The 14543-nt window shown below is 39.3% G+C and overlaps 3 protein-coding genes across 7 annotated transcripts in view; 1 reads left to right on the top strand and 2 right to left on the bottom strand.

Annotated features, from left to right (window-relative positions):
• ADGRB3 (adhesion G protein-coupled receptor B3) overlaps window positions 1–8033 on the bottom strand; it is a 750487-nt gene extending 742454 nt beyond the window's left edge. For both annotated transcript variants that reach the window (XM_003809552.7, XM_057302535.2), the window contains exon 1: window positions 7277–8033. In XM_003809552.7, coding sequence (XP_003809600.3) covers window positions 7277–8033 — 757 coding nt within the window. The remainder of the gene's footprint in view (window positions 1–7276) is intronic.
• A 2693-nt stretch (window positions 8034–10726) lies between these two features.
• LOC130541598 (uncharacterized) lies at window positions 10727–10804 on the bottom strand. Its single transcript, XM_057302536.1, has one exon. It carries the CDS (start codon window positions 10802–10804, stop codon window positions 10727–10729), a length of 78 nt encoding a protein of 25 aa, XP_057158519.1.
• A 511-nt stretch (window positions 10805–11315) lies between these two features.
• LOC103784636 (uncharacterized) lies at window positions 11316–14031 on the top strand. Of its 4 annotated transcripts, none has more exons than XR_010112440.1 (3): window positions 11316–12228; window positions 12435–12508; window positions 13638–14031. XR_010112440.1 is itself a non-coding variant. In XM_063605374.1 (3 exons), the coding sequence occupies exons 1-3, from the start codon at window positions 11335–11337 to the stop codon at window positions 13681–13683; spliced, it is 645 nt and encodes a 214-aa protein (XP_063461444.1). In that variant the 3' UTR covers window positions 13684–14031. The 4 variants fall into 4 exon arrangements, 2 of the variants coding, with proteins under 2 accessions (XP_063461444.1, XP_063461443.1); XR_010112441.1 differs by having other exon boundaries at window positions 11335–11859; window positions 11969–12508; XM_063605374.1 differs by having other exon boundaries at window positions 11335–11859.
• Window positions 14032–14543: the final 512 nt, after the last annotated feature.

Below are 14543 nucleotides of genomic sequence, written 5' to 3'. Positions count from 1 at the left end.
TCTCCCTACCCAAAAACAAAATAAAAAATAAAATAAAATGTTCTCCAGTCCTGTATACACAAGTTTTATGAAAGGTAAAAAACAAACAAACAACAAATAAAAACATATGAAGTAGTATGAAAATTCAGTGTTATCATTTGTATTTATTTATTTTTATCAATTCCCCAGCACTTGGAAGTCCATCTTTTTTTCTTTTTTCTTTTTCTTTTTTTTTTTTTTGACAGAATTTCGCTCTTGTTGCCCAGGCTGGAGTGCAGTGGCCCGATCTCTGCTCACTGCAACCTCCTCCTCCTGGGTTCAAGCCGTTCTCCTGCCTCAGCCTCCTGAGAAGTCAGGATTGCAGGCATGCCCCACCACGCCTGGCTAATTTTTGTATTCTCAGTAGAGACAGGGTTTCATCATGTTGGCCAGGCTGGTCCCAAACTCCTGACCTCACGTGATCCACCCGCCTCGGCCTCCCAAAGTGCTGGGATTACAGGCATGAACCACTAAGCCCAGCTGGAAGTCTATCATTTTCAATGTTAACTTTTTCCATCCTGGACACAGGTCATCATGTCTGGGTAATTTTATTTTATACAAATGATAAACAATTTTTAATATTTTATGAGAAAATTGCATAAGAATATAGATATGTCTGAAATAGAATGTGAGTTTTAATCAGAAATTGTTTTGATCTACCAGAAACTGAAGAAGGGAGTTTGAGGGAAAAGAAAAGGGCACTGGGCTGGCCACGGTGGCTCCTGCCTGTAATCCTAGCACTTGGGAGGCCGAGGCAGGTGGATCACCCGAGGTCAGGAGTTTGAGACCAGCCTGGCTAACATGGTGAAACCCCGTTTCTACTAAAAATACAAAAAATTAGCCAGGTGTGGTGGTGCACACCTGTAATCCCAGCTACTCAGGAGTCTGAGGCAGGAGAATCGCTTGAACTCTGGAAGCGGAGGTTGCAGTGAGCCTAGATCACGCCATGGCACTCCAGCTTAGGCAACAAGAGTGCAACTCCGTCTCAAAAAAGAAAAAAGAAAAGAGCACTGACATTTATCGAGGGCCTAACATAACTTGAGCATACAAGCAATCTCATTTAGTATGACACTCCATTGCAGTAGGTATTATTCTCAGCTTATTAATTAGTCAAGCTCAGTCACTTGTCAAAGGTGCTACTAAGTGGCTGAATCATTTTAGGGACCAAAGTTTTTCTTATACCAAATCATGCTTCTCATTTCAAGGAAGTGACACACCTAGAAAAAAGTATTATCTCTGATTTCTTACTAGTAAATTGAATCGGGAAGAAATTTCCACAGGCACTGACAGGAACTGAAATATTCCAAGTCATTAATTTTATTAATTTTTTTCATACATGATGCCATTTCCTATCCTCCTGTACCCTGAGAAATAAGCATTACTAGCCTACTCTGAAAAGAAGAAAGTGATAATATAGAGTGGTAGCCATTATAAGGAACAGCAAATTAAAACTCAGCTCTCTTTGGTTCATGATCTTAAAACCCAATATATACAATTTAGAAAAAAAAAAATTACAAAATCTTATTTTTAAATGAACACTGATTTCTTTTCCAAGGGCCGGACTGCTTTTATAGGTAATACATACCAGACTGAGCCTAAAGAAAAACTATGATTTATAAATTAGATATATGGAAAAAATCAGCTTAACAATAAAATTGCTTCTATTAGGAAAGGAAGTAAAAGAAAACATGCAAAAAGCTGGATTTTAAGAGAAGTAAAATTCCTATCTCGATTTTGATAGAAAATGAACTTGAAGTACATTAATCTACAGCTGTTGTAAAAATCCTCTGAAACACATATGTTGGCACATGTGTGTATACATTGTATACATACAAACAAATGCACTTAAGTGTTCGCACCCCTCTTAATATGTTAAATCTATTGTCTACAAAAAATATGCTACCATGTAATGGAGTTTTCTTTCTTTAATTGCTACATATATGAACTACTCCTTAATTGGTGAAATTCTAAGATGGCAAACGGAATAATTGTGGCATTTTGTTATACTTGACCGGGCCTATAATTTTAATAATATTCCATCACTAACATAGATCATAATCAAGAGTGAGTAACAGTAACACTGAAACTGATGTATAAATAGTCTTTTCTATTTCTTGGAAAGACAGCTTATGTTTATCTTCAAAGTGTGGAGGAGAGGATTTGCAAAATGTCATTACTGTACAAGTAATGCTAGGGCCAGAAAAGAGAAACACAGAGAGAAATGAAGTCAAATAAAGAGATAGAAAATGGCAAATTTTCTTACCATTTTTTTTCTAGATGGGCATACATAGCAAGTTCTATTTATCATTGACATTTTAAAATAAACATATAAATAATTAAGAATGTTTGTTAGTAAGTCCTTGTTATTTTAAAAACTTTTAAAATAACACCTTGGAGATCAGGAACTGACATCAATAATGCATTAATAAAATTGGAAATTATAAAAATAATAGCAATCTTCCCCTAATAAAGGTGTAAGTAAAAGGTAGATGCTTTCCCAAAGTCATGTACTTCTGTTCTTTTTATTGTAACCTATTTATTGCTGTCTTTCCTATTGAGTTTTTTTGTTTCATTTATTTCACATTCATTTCAACCAGTATTTACTAAAACCATGTTCAGAGTGTGCTGGATAATTGAAAGCCTCAGGTTTTTTTTGTTTGTTGTTTATTTGTTTGTTTGTTTATTGTTTTTATTTTACTTGAAGAACTCAGTCTGGTAGAGTTAGATGGAATTTTTTTTTTTTTTTTTTTTTTTCCGATAGAGTCTTGCTCTGTCACCCAGGCTGGAGTGCAGTGGTGCGATCTCGGCTCACTGTAACCTCTGCCTCCAGGGTTCAAGCAATTCTCTACCTCGGCCTCCCAAGTAGCTGGGATTACAGGCTGCCACCACCACACCTGGCTAATTTTTGTATTTTTAGTAGAGAAGGTGGTTTCACCATCTTGGCCAGGCTGGTCTTGAACTCCTGACCTCATGGTCCACCCGCTTCGGCCTCCCATAGTGCTGGGATTACAGGTGCAAGACACTGCGACCAGCCGAGATGAAAATATTGATGTAAAATCACGCTGCAATATGGTGAATGCTAGAAAAGAAGTACAGTATGTGCAAAGGTCTGTGGGATCCAGCACAGGGACAGGGCAAACTGTCAGGCTGTTTCTTCAAGGAACAACAGATTCAGTAAATCGTTCTGCATTCTGATAGAGTATGGCATCCTGGCAGTGACAAACGAAAAAAAAAAAGGAAGATCAAAAGAGTGTAAAGAGAAAGGTGAATGATGACTCCTAAAGTTATCTGAGGGCAAACAGAACAAAGGTAAAAAGAAATGGGGACAATTAAACTGATATAGAATCAAATCACTTTAGATTGCAAATATGTCCCTAAAAATGACCACACATACACACGCAGGCATGAGCTAAAGTCTACACAGGCCTATGGTGAGACTTCCTTTGGGGAGTAGAATATCAAGGATTAGCAAAGGCAGAGTAGAAAGACAAATGAGTGTGTGTGTTCAGATTTCCTGGAATCTATACAGAGATCCCAATTTCCTTTCACATAAGTAGCACCATTGATGTCAGTAAGAAACAAAGATTCCATTAAGGCTTATTACGTGATTTAGATATCCTGGTGTAGAATTTTTCTGCCAAAACTGTTTTAATCATTTATTATAAATGAAGTGGTAAGAAATAAGATATTTTTATTCCACATTTTATATCTCAGCTATATAGTCCAGAATTATCTTCAGCAAAAGAGTCCTATAAACCATAGTAAAGACCTCAGGACAATTAAAGATGACTTTGTTAATAAATACCAGTCTTTCTCCTGACTTGTACCTAAAAACTGGTAAACTATAATGTTATTTGAGTTTTTTTTTTAAGTTATAGCCGTTATATGTTAAGAGGTTTTTAAAAAGCTGTCTGAAATAAGACATTTTTATTTGGAAAAAAAAAAAGGCTTCATTTTGTTCACTTAGTTGGCTTTCACAATTTCATATAAAAATTAGGGAAATAACTAAGTTTCTATAATCACATGATACCCCCAAATATGTCAAATATGATCTTAAACAAGAAATTTTAAAAATGTACTCAAACGTAATACTTTAATGAAGCATTAGTCAAATAATTTACTTTGTATGATATATTCAAGATAACATCTGTAATTGTTGGTGTCACTAAAAACAGCAATAGTTTTCTTGCCGTTGTTTTCTGGCTATGAAATTTTTCAGTACATGAATATATTATTAAAGAAGGTTCTAGCATAAATCCTATCTCAAAGTAGGCATCCCACTCCTGAGAGTCTATTGTTTTTCAATACTAAATACCAAATATTATGTCATAATACCAGTGGACACACTCACAATATTCAACATTTGATATATCTTTGTCATCACCATCAGTATTACACAAAACAATATGGAATCACATCTACTAAGCGTGAAGACTCTTCGAATTTGTGCCACTTCTATGGTACAATACATGTTGAAGATATTTCTACTCAAGGCAGGCCTTCTGAGTCAGTATTTATTAGTGAATAAAATGGGAGTCAAAGGAGAGTAATCTTGTATTTATTCCTCTGCTGACTTAAGAGACAACCTTTTTAAATAGGAAATGGAAAACACCAAGTAATATAAAATATAAGTGGAATTTTTAAAACCCAATTTTAAAAGCTGGAATTTCATGTTATCATATAAAATAACACTCTGGAATAAAATGAGATATGATTAGCACAGCTATATGTAATGATTAACCTCAAGCTCTATGTCATTATATGGTAGTTTATTTAAAATGGTATTAAATAATTACTTATTAGTATTTTATATATCATAATATCAAATATTGAAGATAGAATATACTTTGCTTAAATTTGATTAAATCAAAGGTCAATAGATTTTCACATTCCTTTCCTACAATGTAGCCTAGCCAAAAAGAGATTATTTAACTGGGGTAAAGAGTGGTACATGTATTTTGTAAGAATTACTTAACAAATACATCACCTACAAATGTGTCATCAGTAATTACTTATCCTTACCTTTCTGAACTCAGAATACCTAAACAAAGAACACAAATTCAGAATGTACAGAATAGAGACTATGTGCTTTTACTGACATAGCATATGTTGTTCCCCTATGATACAAACTTTTCCTAGTTCAACTCTATTAACATCATACTGCACTTTAAATGTAAGTATATTTGTCAGTGAAGGTATTTCTTTTTCATTTTGCCAGTGAATTAATGACAATATACAATTTGTCTCCCATGATTTATACATCTGCTGTCTAAAATCACTCTTATTTGTCTTCACTTACAAAACAAATGGCTATCTAGTAGCTTCTGTAAATCCCAGCATTATCTTAACCCACATCTCGGGATCATGATCAAAAAATCTTTGAAAATCATGCTTAATGCACACACAACAACTTTGTTTTTGTCACTTACCACCTTTCATATTAAAGAGTTGTGACACTGAATTCACTCTCCACTGTCATCAGTACTCAATTTTATGATAGAAATTTAACCATTGAAGAAACAGATTTTCTAAACTGTATTAAAACAACAGTAAAACAAACAAAAACCAGCTTCCTATGTTAATGGTTTATTAGCCAGGTTGTAACATCACATTTTTTGTGCGTACTGTAGCTTCTTATTCTAGGGGACACTAATTAGTTTTAAATGGTGTTAAATACCATCCCTGCAGTTGCAAATGCTTCTCTGGGATTTTTTACTACAGAAAATAACTCCTGTAATTTAAAACCACTTTGTTTTCTTCAGTCACAGCTGATAGTGAAACACTGACCTGCAGAAATCTTTAAGGTTTTCACCCCTCTCTCACTGCCATTAGTCTGCATTCATTTTCTAACAGGTCTTTTCCTCTCCTACCATTGCTCTTCCATAATTCCCATCCCTTAAATTGCAGCCAGCAGAGAAATAGCATTAGGCTATTTTGGTTCTCCATCCCTCCACTTCCCCTTACAAAGCCTTGGCTACCCTTAAAGAAAATTCTCCAACAACGTGTCAATTTTATATTGGCCACAAAGACAACTTCTGTTGGTTGAGGAAAAGGAAAGAGGGACTGGAGCTTGGCGACTGGAGTTTGGCTGTCCCTTTCCACAGACTGGGATCTTTGTGGCAATCAGAAAACATTTCCTGCATAAGAAATCAACACACTCTCTGGTTGCAGGATTGGGAAGCAAGAACTAATATGTATCAGCAGTGTCCTTAAAGGAGTGGAACACAACATCCACTAACCTTCCAAACAACAAAAGTCATTTTCTCAAAATATGTCACGCTTTCTTGCATTATTAAACATAATCACAATCTCAAATCCTCTGGTAGCTCCCCCACTGGGGATTGGGTGAAAACTATAAATCATTCCTGTACTTTCTTTTTCTTCCGCATTTCCGTTGCACTTCCTCCCCCTCCTTCCCCCCAGCTAGCTCTGAGACATTCCCTCTCTTCGTGTACGTCAACCGGGGACTAAGAAGATAAAGGCAAAAATTCACTCTCAAGAGGCGGATGGGGTCTTAAAGGATCACTATGTGTTTTCCTTGCACCCCTCCACCCCGTCCTCAGGTGACTCCAGAACCAAAAGACCTGGAGAGTTTGCGCTTCTAGTGAGTTCCTTCTGACCCAAGAAAGAGCAAGCGTGCGAGATTTTTGCGCAAGCACCTCAAATAAAATTCCAGACCAGGGGAGAAGGGGGGTACACCCGCCTTCATGTGTCAGGAAGTCATTTGGTCCAAACAGGCAAGCTATTAAGTTTGCACCACCTTTTAGTCAAGATGCCCCAAGATCAAACCTGGAAATGGGTGGGGAGTGAGAGGGAAGGACTCCGTGGGGATAGGAGAGAGGAAGTAAAGTGGACGTTTTGCTGGGCTGGAGCAGACGGGAGATGTCTATAAATCCACTTCACAGGTGGAGCGTGTGTGTGTCACCACGAGGAGCTGCAGCCTGAATAAAGACACCCCTCTCCCTCCTCACCAACCTCTAGTGCAAGCTGGCTCTAGGTTTCTGCATCTTTCTCCTGAAAATTCCACCCTCACTTCCAGCGCATGCTGCTGAGCTATCCAGTCCTCACCGCCCTATCTCTAAAACCTTGAAACCTAAAACTAGCTCAAGAGACCTTTATCAGTGAATAGCACAAATCAAATGAATCAAAAAGTGACAATAAAGGATAAATAATTAGGCCTGTGTGTTGAAACAGCACGTTTTAACTCCATCCCCCAAAAGTGCTCCCCCGCTCACCTTCCCCTCTCTTTGGCACTTACCTTCTTTGGGTGGTCGCTTGGCCTCCCTGGTAAGATTGCAGACTTGGGTGGTTTGCAGCTCCTGGGTCAGGCAGCCCTCTGTCTGCTCATTCAGGGGTAACACCACGTTATTTAACAAAACCAGCGACTGGTCGTCGATCCCCCACTCTCCCAAATGCTGAGGGCAGGTGCATTTTGTATACATGATCCCACATGATTCTGTTCTCCCATTTTCTGATTTTAAGCAGCTCTCCAACCAAGTACATAATACATGGCAACCAAACTGGCTTGGGCTGACCTTGTTCAATACCAAAAACTCAAAAAAAGATTTCTGATCTTCTTCCCCTTTTTTCTGTAATCCTGGGAAATTAGTTGGAAATACTCGACGTATTTGAATAAAATTTTTATCATACTGTAGAAAAACGAAAGCATTCTTGGAATTGCAGAGTTGCATTATAGAATGATTCTTTCTTAAAAGATCCTTTATTTTTTCATGGGAAAAATGATCAAACTGATAAGCCAGGAGTGAAAAGTTAGAGCAGCTAAGGTCCTTTTTGGAAAATTTCAGGTAAATGCTATATTTGGTTGGATCTGGATTTTCCAGCGTCCAAGTGCAGTTTGTAAAGTTTTTAGGAAACATTTCACTTACAGAATACGATCCATAAATGACTCCCTTCACCAAAGTTGAACACCAGAAGTCTTGGGCAGCATTAAATCCAAACATAACCAGGAGATAGGTGGAAAATATATAAATCAGCAGGTTACGAACAGCCTTCATCCTATGTCATTTGGCCTGTAAAAATGGCAATGAAAGTAAAATGCAAGTAGGAGTCTACGTGCATTGAGAAAATAAACTCCTTTCAATATTACAGCCAGCTGTTTTCAAGATTTCAGTAAAAAGCCCTTTTTAAAAGAAGGGCAGGTAATTTTTATTTTATAACACAGGAAAATTATCTGTTGCTGTGTGAACTGCGCCCTCATGTGGCCATTCACAATGGTCAAATTCGCAATATTCAATTTAAAAATAACATTTAATAGATTATTAATAGGAATGCCCTAACTTATCTACTAGGATATCCTCCACGTCCATTATCATTCTATCGAATGAAAAGGGAAAACATGGAGTTTTAAAACGTCATAATGTAAATGTTAATTGTCAAAATAGTATTAATCAGTCTATAGTCTATACACCCTTTTCTCTCTCTGTCCTCTGTCTGCGGTAAACACCATCATACAAAATCTAATCTGATAATCTGGGAACAGCTGTCATCACATTATTTCTCTTCTCTTAAATGTGAAAAGTAATGATGATAAATTATGGCCACAATTTTAAAAGCACAAATAATAATTTATTACAGATGGAACATCATCTCCCAAATGCCCCACTTGCCTTTGCAGGAGCCACCATGTGAACCGCTCAGAAATTCCTTTGCAAAAACATGGGCATTCATGTGGATTAGTTAATTTTAAAACCATCATTTGAGAAAGGGCATAGATGGATAAATACATAGGGGAGACTTGTTGTTCAACATCACCATTGAGAACCAGGATTTAAGGCAGTCATTTCAATGTGACATGCCCTTTTGGGATACATAAAGTGGATCACTGTATTAGTATCTGTATCCAAAGGTGAGATCAGTTAAAAAAAAAAATCCAGAACCATAGTAATTGAGCTGGTTTCAGTCTTTTAATTTTTGAGAAATTATCTTATCAACTGTAATTTAAGGCTTACACATGGTAATAAAATACATTGACATTTTTGTTCCTAGCAGATTTCAATTATTAAATTGCTCCCTTTCCAACAACAACTCCAAAGCTCCTCTTCTTTTCTTTTCTTTTTTAATTTCAACCCTGGCTTTGGATAATAAAGTAGTCCTTGGTTATATTTACCTCTGTAAGTTGTTATCCAAAAATAACTTGAATATTTTTCAGCTTTAACCTTTAAGAAGTTATTTCTTAGAATAAATGACACTGCTTTTGTTTGTTTGTTTAGCCTTTGAGCTGATAAAAGTGATGCCAAGTTAATTTTAAAAGTCTTTAGGCTGCAGTCTCTTCCACTGTTCTGTAAACAGAGACAGACATACAGACATATAGATAGTTAAGAGTTTTCATGTCTTTGCCTGGGTCTTCTCTGAATCAAAGGATAAAACCCTCTTCCTTCCCATTGCATAACACACACCAACGCATGCACACCAAATCCAGTGACCGAAGTCCCTGAAGATAGATCTGCATTTTCCAGATTATAATTCAAATTCTATGTCTTGATATAGGCAAACACAGCCCCAACTCTAAATCTCTATATAGCAGCAGTTTAAAATAACATCAGAACTGCTGGGACCATCAAAACAGTGTTCTCTGTTTCAAGCAAATAGCTCAATGAATAATGCATTTTCTTCATGAGAAAATAAAGCCAATGAGCATTTAAAGGTTAAAAAAAAAAACAGAGAAAGTTGTAAGAAATTCTGGAAATAATTTCCTTTTTTTTTTTTTTTTTTTTGGTGTTGCACTTTGCAGGCAATGCAGGTCTGCGCAGTGTTCTTCAGGATAGAGTGTAGGCGTTGAGAGCCAATGTGACAATAAGTGTCTAAATTAGGAATTCCATCCATGAAAGGGGACTTCATTTTATAATCAGGAACTCAAAAAAAGGTCGTATGTCTTTTCCTAATGAAATTGGTACTTTTGCTTTCATTTATTTGACAGTGCATGTCTGCAATGCCGTGCTCATCAATGATCAGAGAGTGAGGAAATAGCTCTGAATTCATTTTAATGCCTGCTCAAGAGAGCGCACTCAATATAATGCTCTTTATTTTTAATCAGTCTGGAGTACACAGTCTTGTTTTGTTCTAAATAATAAAAAATAAATCATTACCCTCACCCCCCTTTGGACTGCAGGGCCCGTTCAAAAAGCCGTGTTTCCCTCTTAAAGAAGGGGTGGGGGCGGGGGCAAAGGCTGGCCACGGAGGTGTCAAGGATGTTTTATTTATATATTTATTTATCTCTTGCTGAGAAGCAAACCAGCATTGAGTTTAGCTATTCTCAAAACTGATTTTCTGGGTGACACTTTAGTTTAGTCGAACATAGACGGCGCCATCACTCCACAGATTTTTCCCCCCAATAGAAGACCCACTGCCTTCTCTTAACTTCCTTTTAACCTAAAATTTTCCCCTCATAAAATTACCCCAATCACACAAAACTGCCAGATTTTCTAGGTCTCTCCGCTTATTCCTTCTGACCCAGCACACCTCTTGAAAACCAGACTTCTCTAACTTTTCAACTGCGGCGTTTAAGTAAATGCAGACAGTCGGATTTGCTCACAGCCTCCCCATCCGCCAGCAACAGCCTTTCCTTTCATTTTCCTCCCTTCTCAAACATTAAGCCCAAAGCTCCACGGTGGCGACCCCCGGCAGAGAAAAGGTGACCCCGGACCCCCTTCCTTACCTTCCACTCCGAAAGCTCAGGGAGGCTCTTGCTCTAAGACACCAGCACAGGCACGCGTCCCAGCAACAGTGACGGAGAGACTCCCCTTCGGTCCCAATCACCGTTGCCCATTTTCCCCGGCTCAGCTTCCAAAATCAGGATTTATTTTTAAAAATGCATACATACGAAAAGCAAAAGGTGGGGGGTGGGAACCAAAGGGGGGTCGATGAGAGAGAGAAAAAAAAAGCCAGCAGGAGCCCAGAACCTTGCGCCGTATCCAACTGAATCCAACCTCCAAACCGAGGGGGGCTAAAGGGAGGGAGAAGCCCCCCCAAGGGAGACTCTAAGGAACCCCCCAAAATGTAAGTGGCTTAAGAGCAAAGATTTGTTTCATAAAAGCTACCCCCAACAAACCAAGAAGCAAAGAAAGCGCTGAGACGAGAAGTGACCGGCGGCGGCGGCGGCTGCTATGGCAGATTTGTTGGGGCGGTGGGTTTATTACAGGAGTATTCGTGGTCGGATCGGAAGGCTCAGGCTTATGCTTTTTCCTCTTTCCGCTTTCCTCCCTCCTCCTCCTCCCCCCTGCAGGTACTGATGGACGGACGGCGACTAAGGAGAGGGGGGAAAAAATCCTTGGCTGGTGATGTCGGAAAGCTGTTTGAATGCCCAGCGAGGAGGGAGGCGCGAGAGGGAGCGAGATAGTAAAGCTCTGTCTCGGGTGTGCGCGCCGGCGCGCGGTGCTCGCTCTCCCTTCGGCGCGCGCGCGGGGGGTGCGCGTGTCCCGGGAGCGCGTCCGCGCGGCGGCCTCCCGCGTGCTCGTGTGCGCGCGCGTCCCGGGTGCCGCGCGCCCCTCTTATGCACAGCTGCGGTGCGCCCCGCCGCCCGCCAGAGGCTCGGCTCGCGCGGCGCGGCCGCTGCGACTTCCTGGAGTTCTGCCTGCCGGGGGCGCGGGCGGGTGTGTGAGAGAGAAGGCGAAGGGAGCCGCGGGGTGGGAGAGGAGGGAGTCCCGGCGGGAGGGCGGGGGAGAGACTGGCGGGAGGGGGGCTCCACGGAGCTCCAGCCAGGGCCGCGGTGCGCCTGCACGTCACGGCTACTCAAACCCAAGCACGTCCCGAAAGCGGTATTTTCTGCGTCTGGGAGGTTTTTGCATCCTCAGTTCCCACCGCTGGGGCTGGCGGCGACCAACTGTAAGAGAAACTCACTGGGAGGCGAGGCAGGGGGGTGCGGAGGATGGGAAGGCGACTCTGAAGGTTGGGAAGTGAATGCTGGACTTGATCGTCTTTCTCTTTCTTTCAGCGCAGACCTGTCGCAGCCAGAGAGCTGTCATTTCAGTACCGGGATTCAGAATTGATCCAGTCCGCAGCGGAGGGGGCACATCCCAGCTACCGAGCTGCTGAGTGTCTCTGGCTGGAACAATAGTATTTTTTTCTCTGCGAGGCTGCAATTAACATCTTACTTGTTCTGGCTCCATACAGGCTTTGTCAGGATCGCGGTGCGGCGACCGACGTTGGGCTCTTGCATTGCTTTCTGCTTGGCAATGGAATCATGGTTTCGGGGTCTAAACTTTTGTTTCGTTTTGTAGTCTTAATGTATCTGATTCTTTTTCAAGTTTCCCTAGTAACAGGTTTGGGGACGGGGTGGGAAGAAGCGAGAAAAGGGGTGAAGAGAAAAAAACAGATTATATAGAAAGGAAAAAGGGAAAAGGGATGTTTCCCCACCTTTTAATCTAACTATCTATCTGTCTGTCTATCTATCATCATAGATAGTCATTTTGCCTCCTGGACAGTTGGCTGACGAAGTGTCTGATAAACCAGCTTCAGATACATGCTACAAAAGGTCATTCGCCTCCTGATTATGTTTCTACTTGTAAACGCAGTTGGTGGTTTGCAAAACAAGTGCTAAAATAGTGCAGTGATGTGGTGGGAGGAAACCATAATGGGTAATTCATATAAAGTGCTGGAATCTTCGTAAGGGTGAGTTTCTCGAGCGGCAGGTGAAGTTGAATAAAGCAATTTTCCATCATTTGTTCCCCTCACTCTTGCATTTTCTTCCTCCGCTTGTTTCTCTCCCCTGGGGCGATTATGGATAGCCAAGAACACCATTTTAAAAGAGATTGATAGTGAAAACAGGAAGTTTATGGTCTGTTATCCACTGGAGTTGTTTGAAATATTAAAATTGGTCCTTTACTTCTTAATGCATATTAATAGAGTGACCCTCTTCAAGGCTTTCCCGTCTTAAACGAGTGCCTGGGATAAACACTGTAAGGGAAACAGTTAATAATTCCCCAGCAGGCTTTAACTATTTTCCCAGTAACAAATCACCGGCAAGAGAGCAGCCTGGGTGGCATTTTGGTTTTCTGTCATTTTGGTTCTTTACAATATTTTTTATTCATTTAAGGAAATGTTAAAAGGAAATAATTAGGGTTTATGTCCAGAACAAATTTTGAAACACCGTTTAAGCAACACATTTTCTTTTAAAAACAAAGAACATTGAGCAACACAAAGGAGAAAAACATTTTATTTATTTAAACTTCCCTAGAGATCGTAATTATGATTTTTGCAAGGCAATTTGGTCAGTTCTGTTACTTTATCCAGAGGAAAAAAAAGCATGACAGATGTGGAATAAAAACGGAGGAAAAAATGCTTTGGATGGTTTATACATAAAAAGGAAAGAATGTAATGTGAGGTTCAGTTATACCTCTATTTTGCATCTAGTGATTTCTCATATTATCTTGTAACACTGTGATTTTGTTATTTCTTAGAAATTCTTAAAGTCATGACACAGTGGCATAAGAATAACAGCTGAAAGGGACAATTTAAAAGCCTAAATCCTAAATGGAAAGGATCACTTACTCCCAGGATCATTTATATTCAAGTAGAAGTCAGGGCAGGGTCAGAAAAGAAAGCCACCCTTAATAAAGCGCTTCACCCTTCACATTGTTTCTCATAACCTTCATAAATTGCAGGCTACTGAGCTGGCCTGATGATGATCCTGCTGAGATATATTTATAGCAGATGATTTGTGGATGATAACTACGCCAAGCAAGACACTGTCTCCAGTAACCCCAGGCTCGTCTGACTTCCTCAGGGAATTATAATAAAGAATCACAAAAAGAACCCTATATGGACAGTCTGGTCTCTGGACACTAACAACAGCACAATCCAAAGGCAAAGAAAGGAGGAACCACCTTGTTTCATGTCTGCAAGATGCTCCATATGAAAGCATTGCTGACATGTTGACCCAACAGCAAAAAGAGAGCAGCAGTTTACACACCCTCAGCTCTCTGTCCTTTCCTTTCTATTGATGTTGGTCCACTTTTATGACTGAATACATATTAAAATCACCATTTCAAATTATAATTATCTGCTTTCATTGGTCTCTTTCACAAGTCTATGTCTATATTTATGTTTACATATATAAACACATATACACATATTTTATACGTACATATGTATATGTATGCACGCATTATTTGTAAGTACACATACACGTGTGTGTATATATATGTATATGATATGTATATGTGTATTTCAGTTGATACACATATATTTGCTTGGGAAGTTTCACTACATTGCTTTGTATTTCTCTTTTATAAAGTAATGCATTTAATTCCAAAACTACCATGTTAATTGTATAAATTGATTATTACATAAGTTTCCTTGATGATTTACAGAAGAACTATTGAGAGGTCAGTGTTAGCACATCAAAATATAGTCTGGTATGGCATTTTAAATTGACCCAGGTATCTAATATTAAAGCCTTTCAAATTTATCTCTCCTGTTATTATTTTATTAAGATTACTTTGGAATGATGAGGTTATAAGTGTGATTTATTTCTGTTTCATCTTTTTGTCTGTATGTGCTAAGTTTAG

The sequence above is a fragment of the Pan paniscus genome, chromosome 5 (assembly GCF_029289425.2).
Source record: "Pan paniscus chromosome 5, NHGRI_mPanPan1-v2.0_pri, whole genome shotgun sequence".
Taxonomy (NCBI): Eukaryota; Metazoa; Chordata; class Mammalia; order Primates; family Hominidae; genus Pan; species Pan paniscus.
Note: the sequence above shows the minus strand (reverse complement) of the source record. Positions and strands in the feature narration are given on the sequence as shown.

What these genes read in the sequence shown, in the direction of transcription:
- LOC103784636 (XM_063605373.1), top strand. Translation starts at nt 11,335, where the DNA reads ATGCCCAGCGAGGAGGGAGGCGCGAGAGGGAGCGAGATAGTAAAGCTC. An exon ending in ATGGGAAGGCGACTCTGAAG is followed by an intron (nt 11,923 to 12,434) that starts GTTGGGAAGTGA and finishes CTATCATCATAG; the next exon opens with ATAGTCATTTTGCCTCCTGG. An exon ending in TCAGATACATGCTACAAAAG is followed by an intron (nt 12,509 to 13,637) that starts GTCATTCGCCTC and finishes CATAAATTGCAG; the next exon opens with GCTACTGAGCTGGCCTGATG.
- LOC130541598 (XM_057302536.1), bottom strand. Translation starts at nt 10,804, where the DNA reads ATGGGCAACGGTGATTGGGACCGAAGGGGAGTCTCTCCGTCACTGTTG.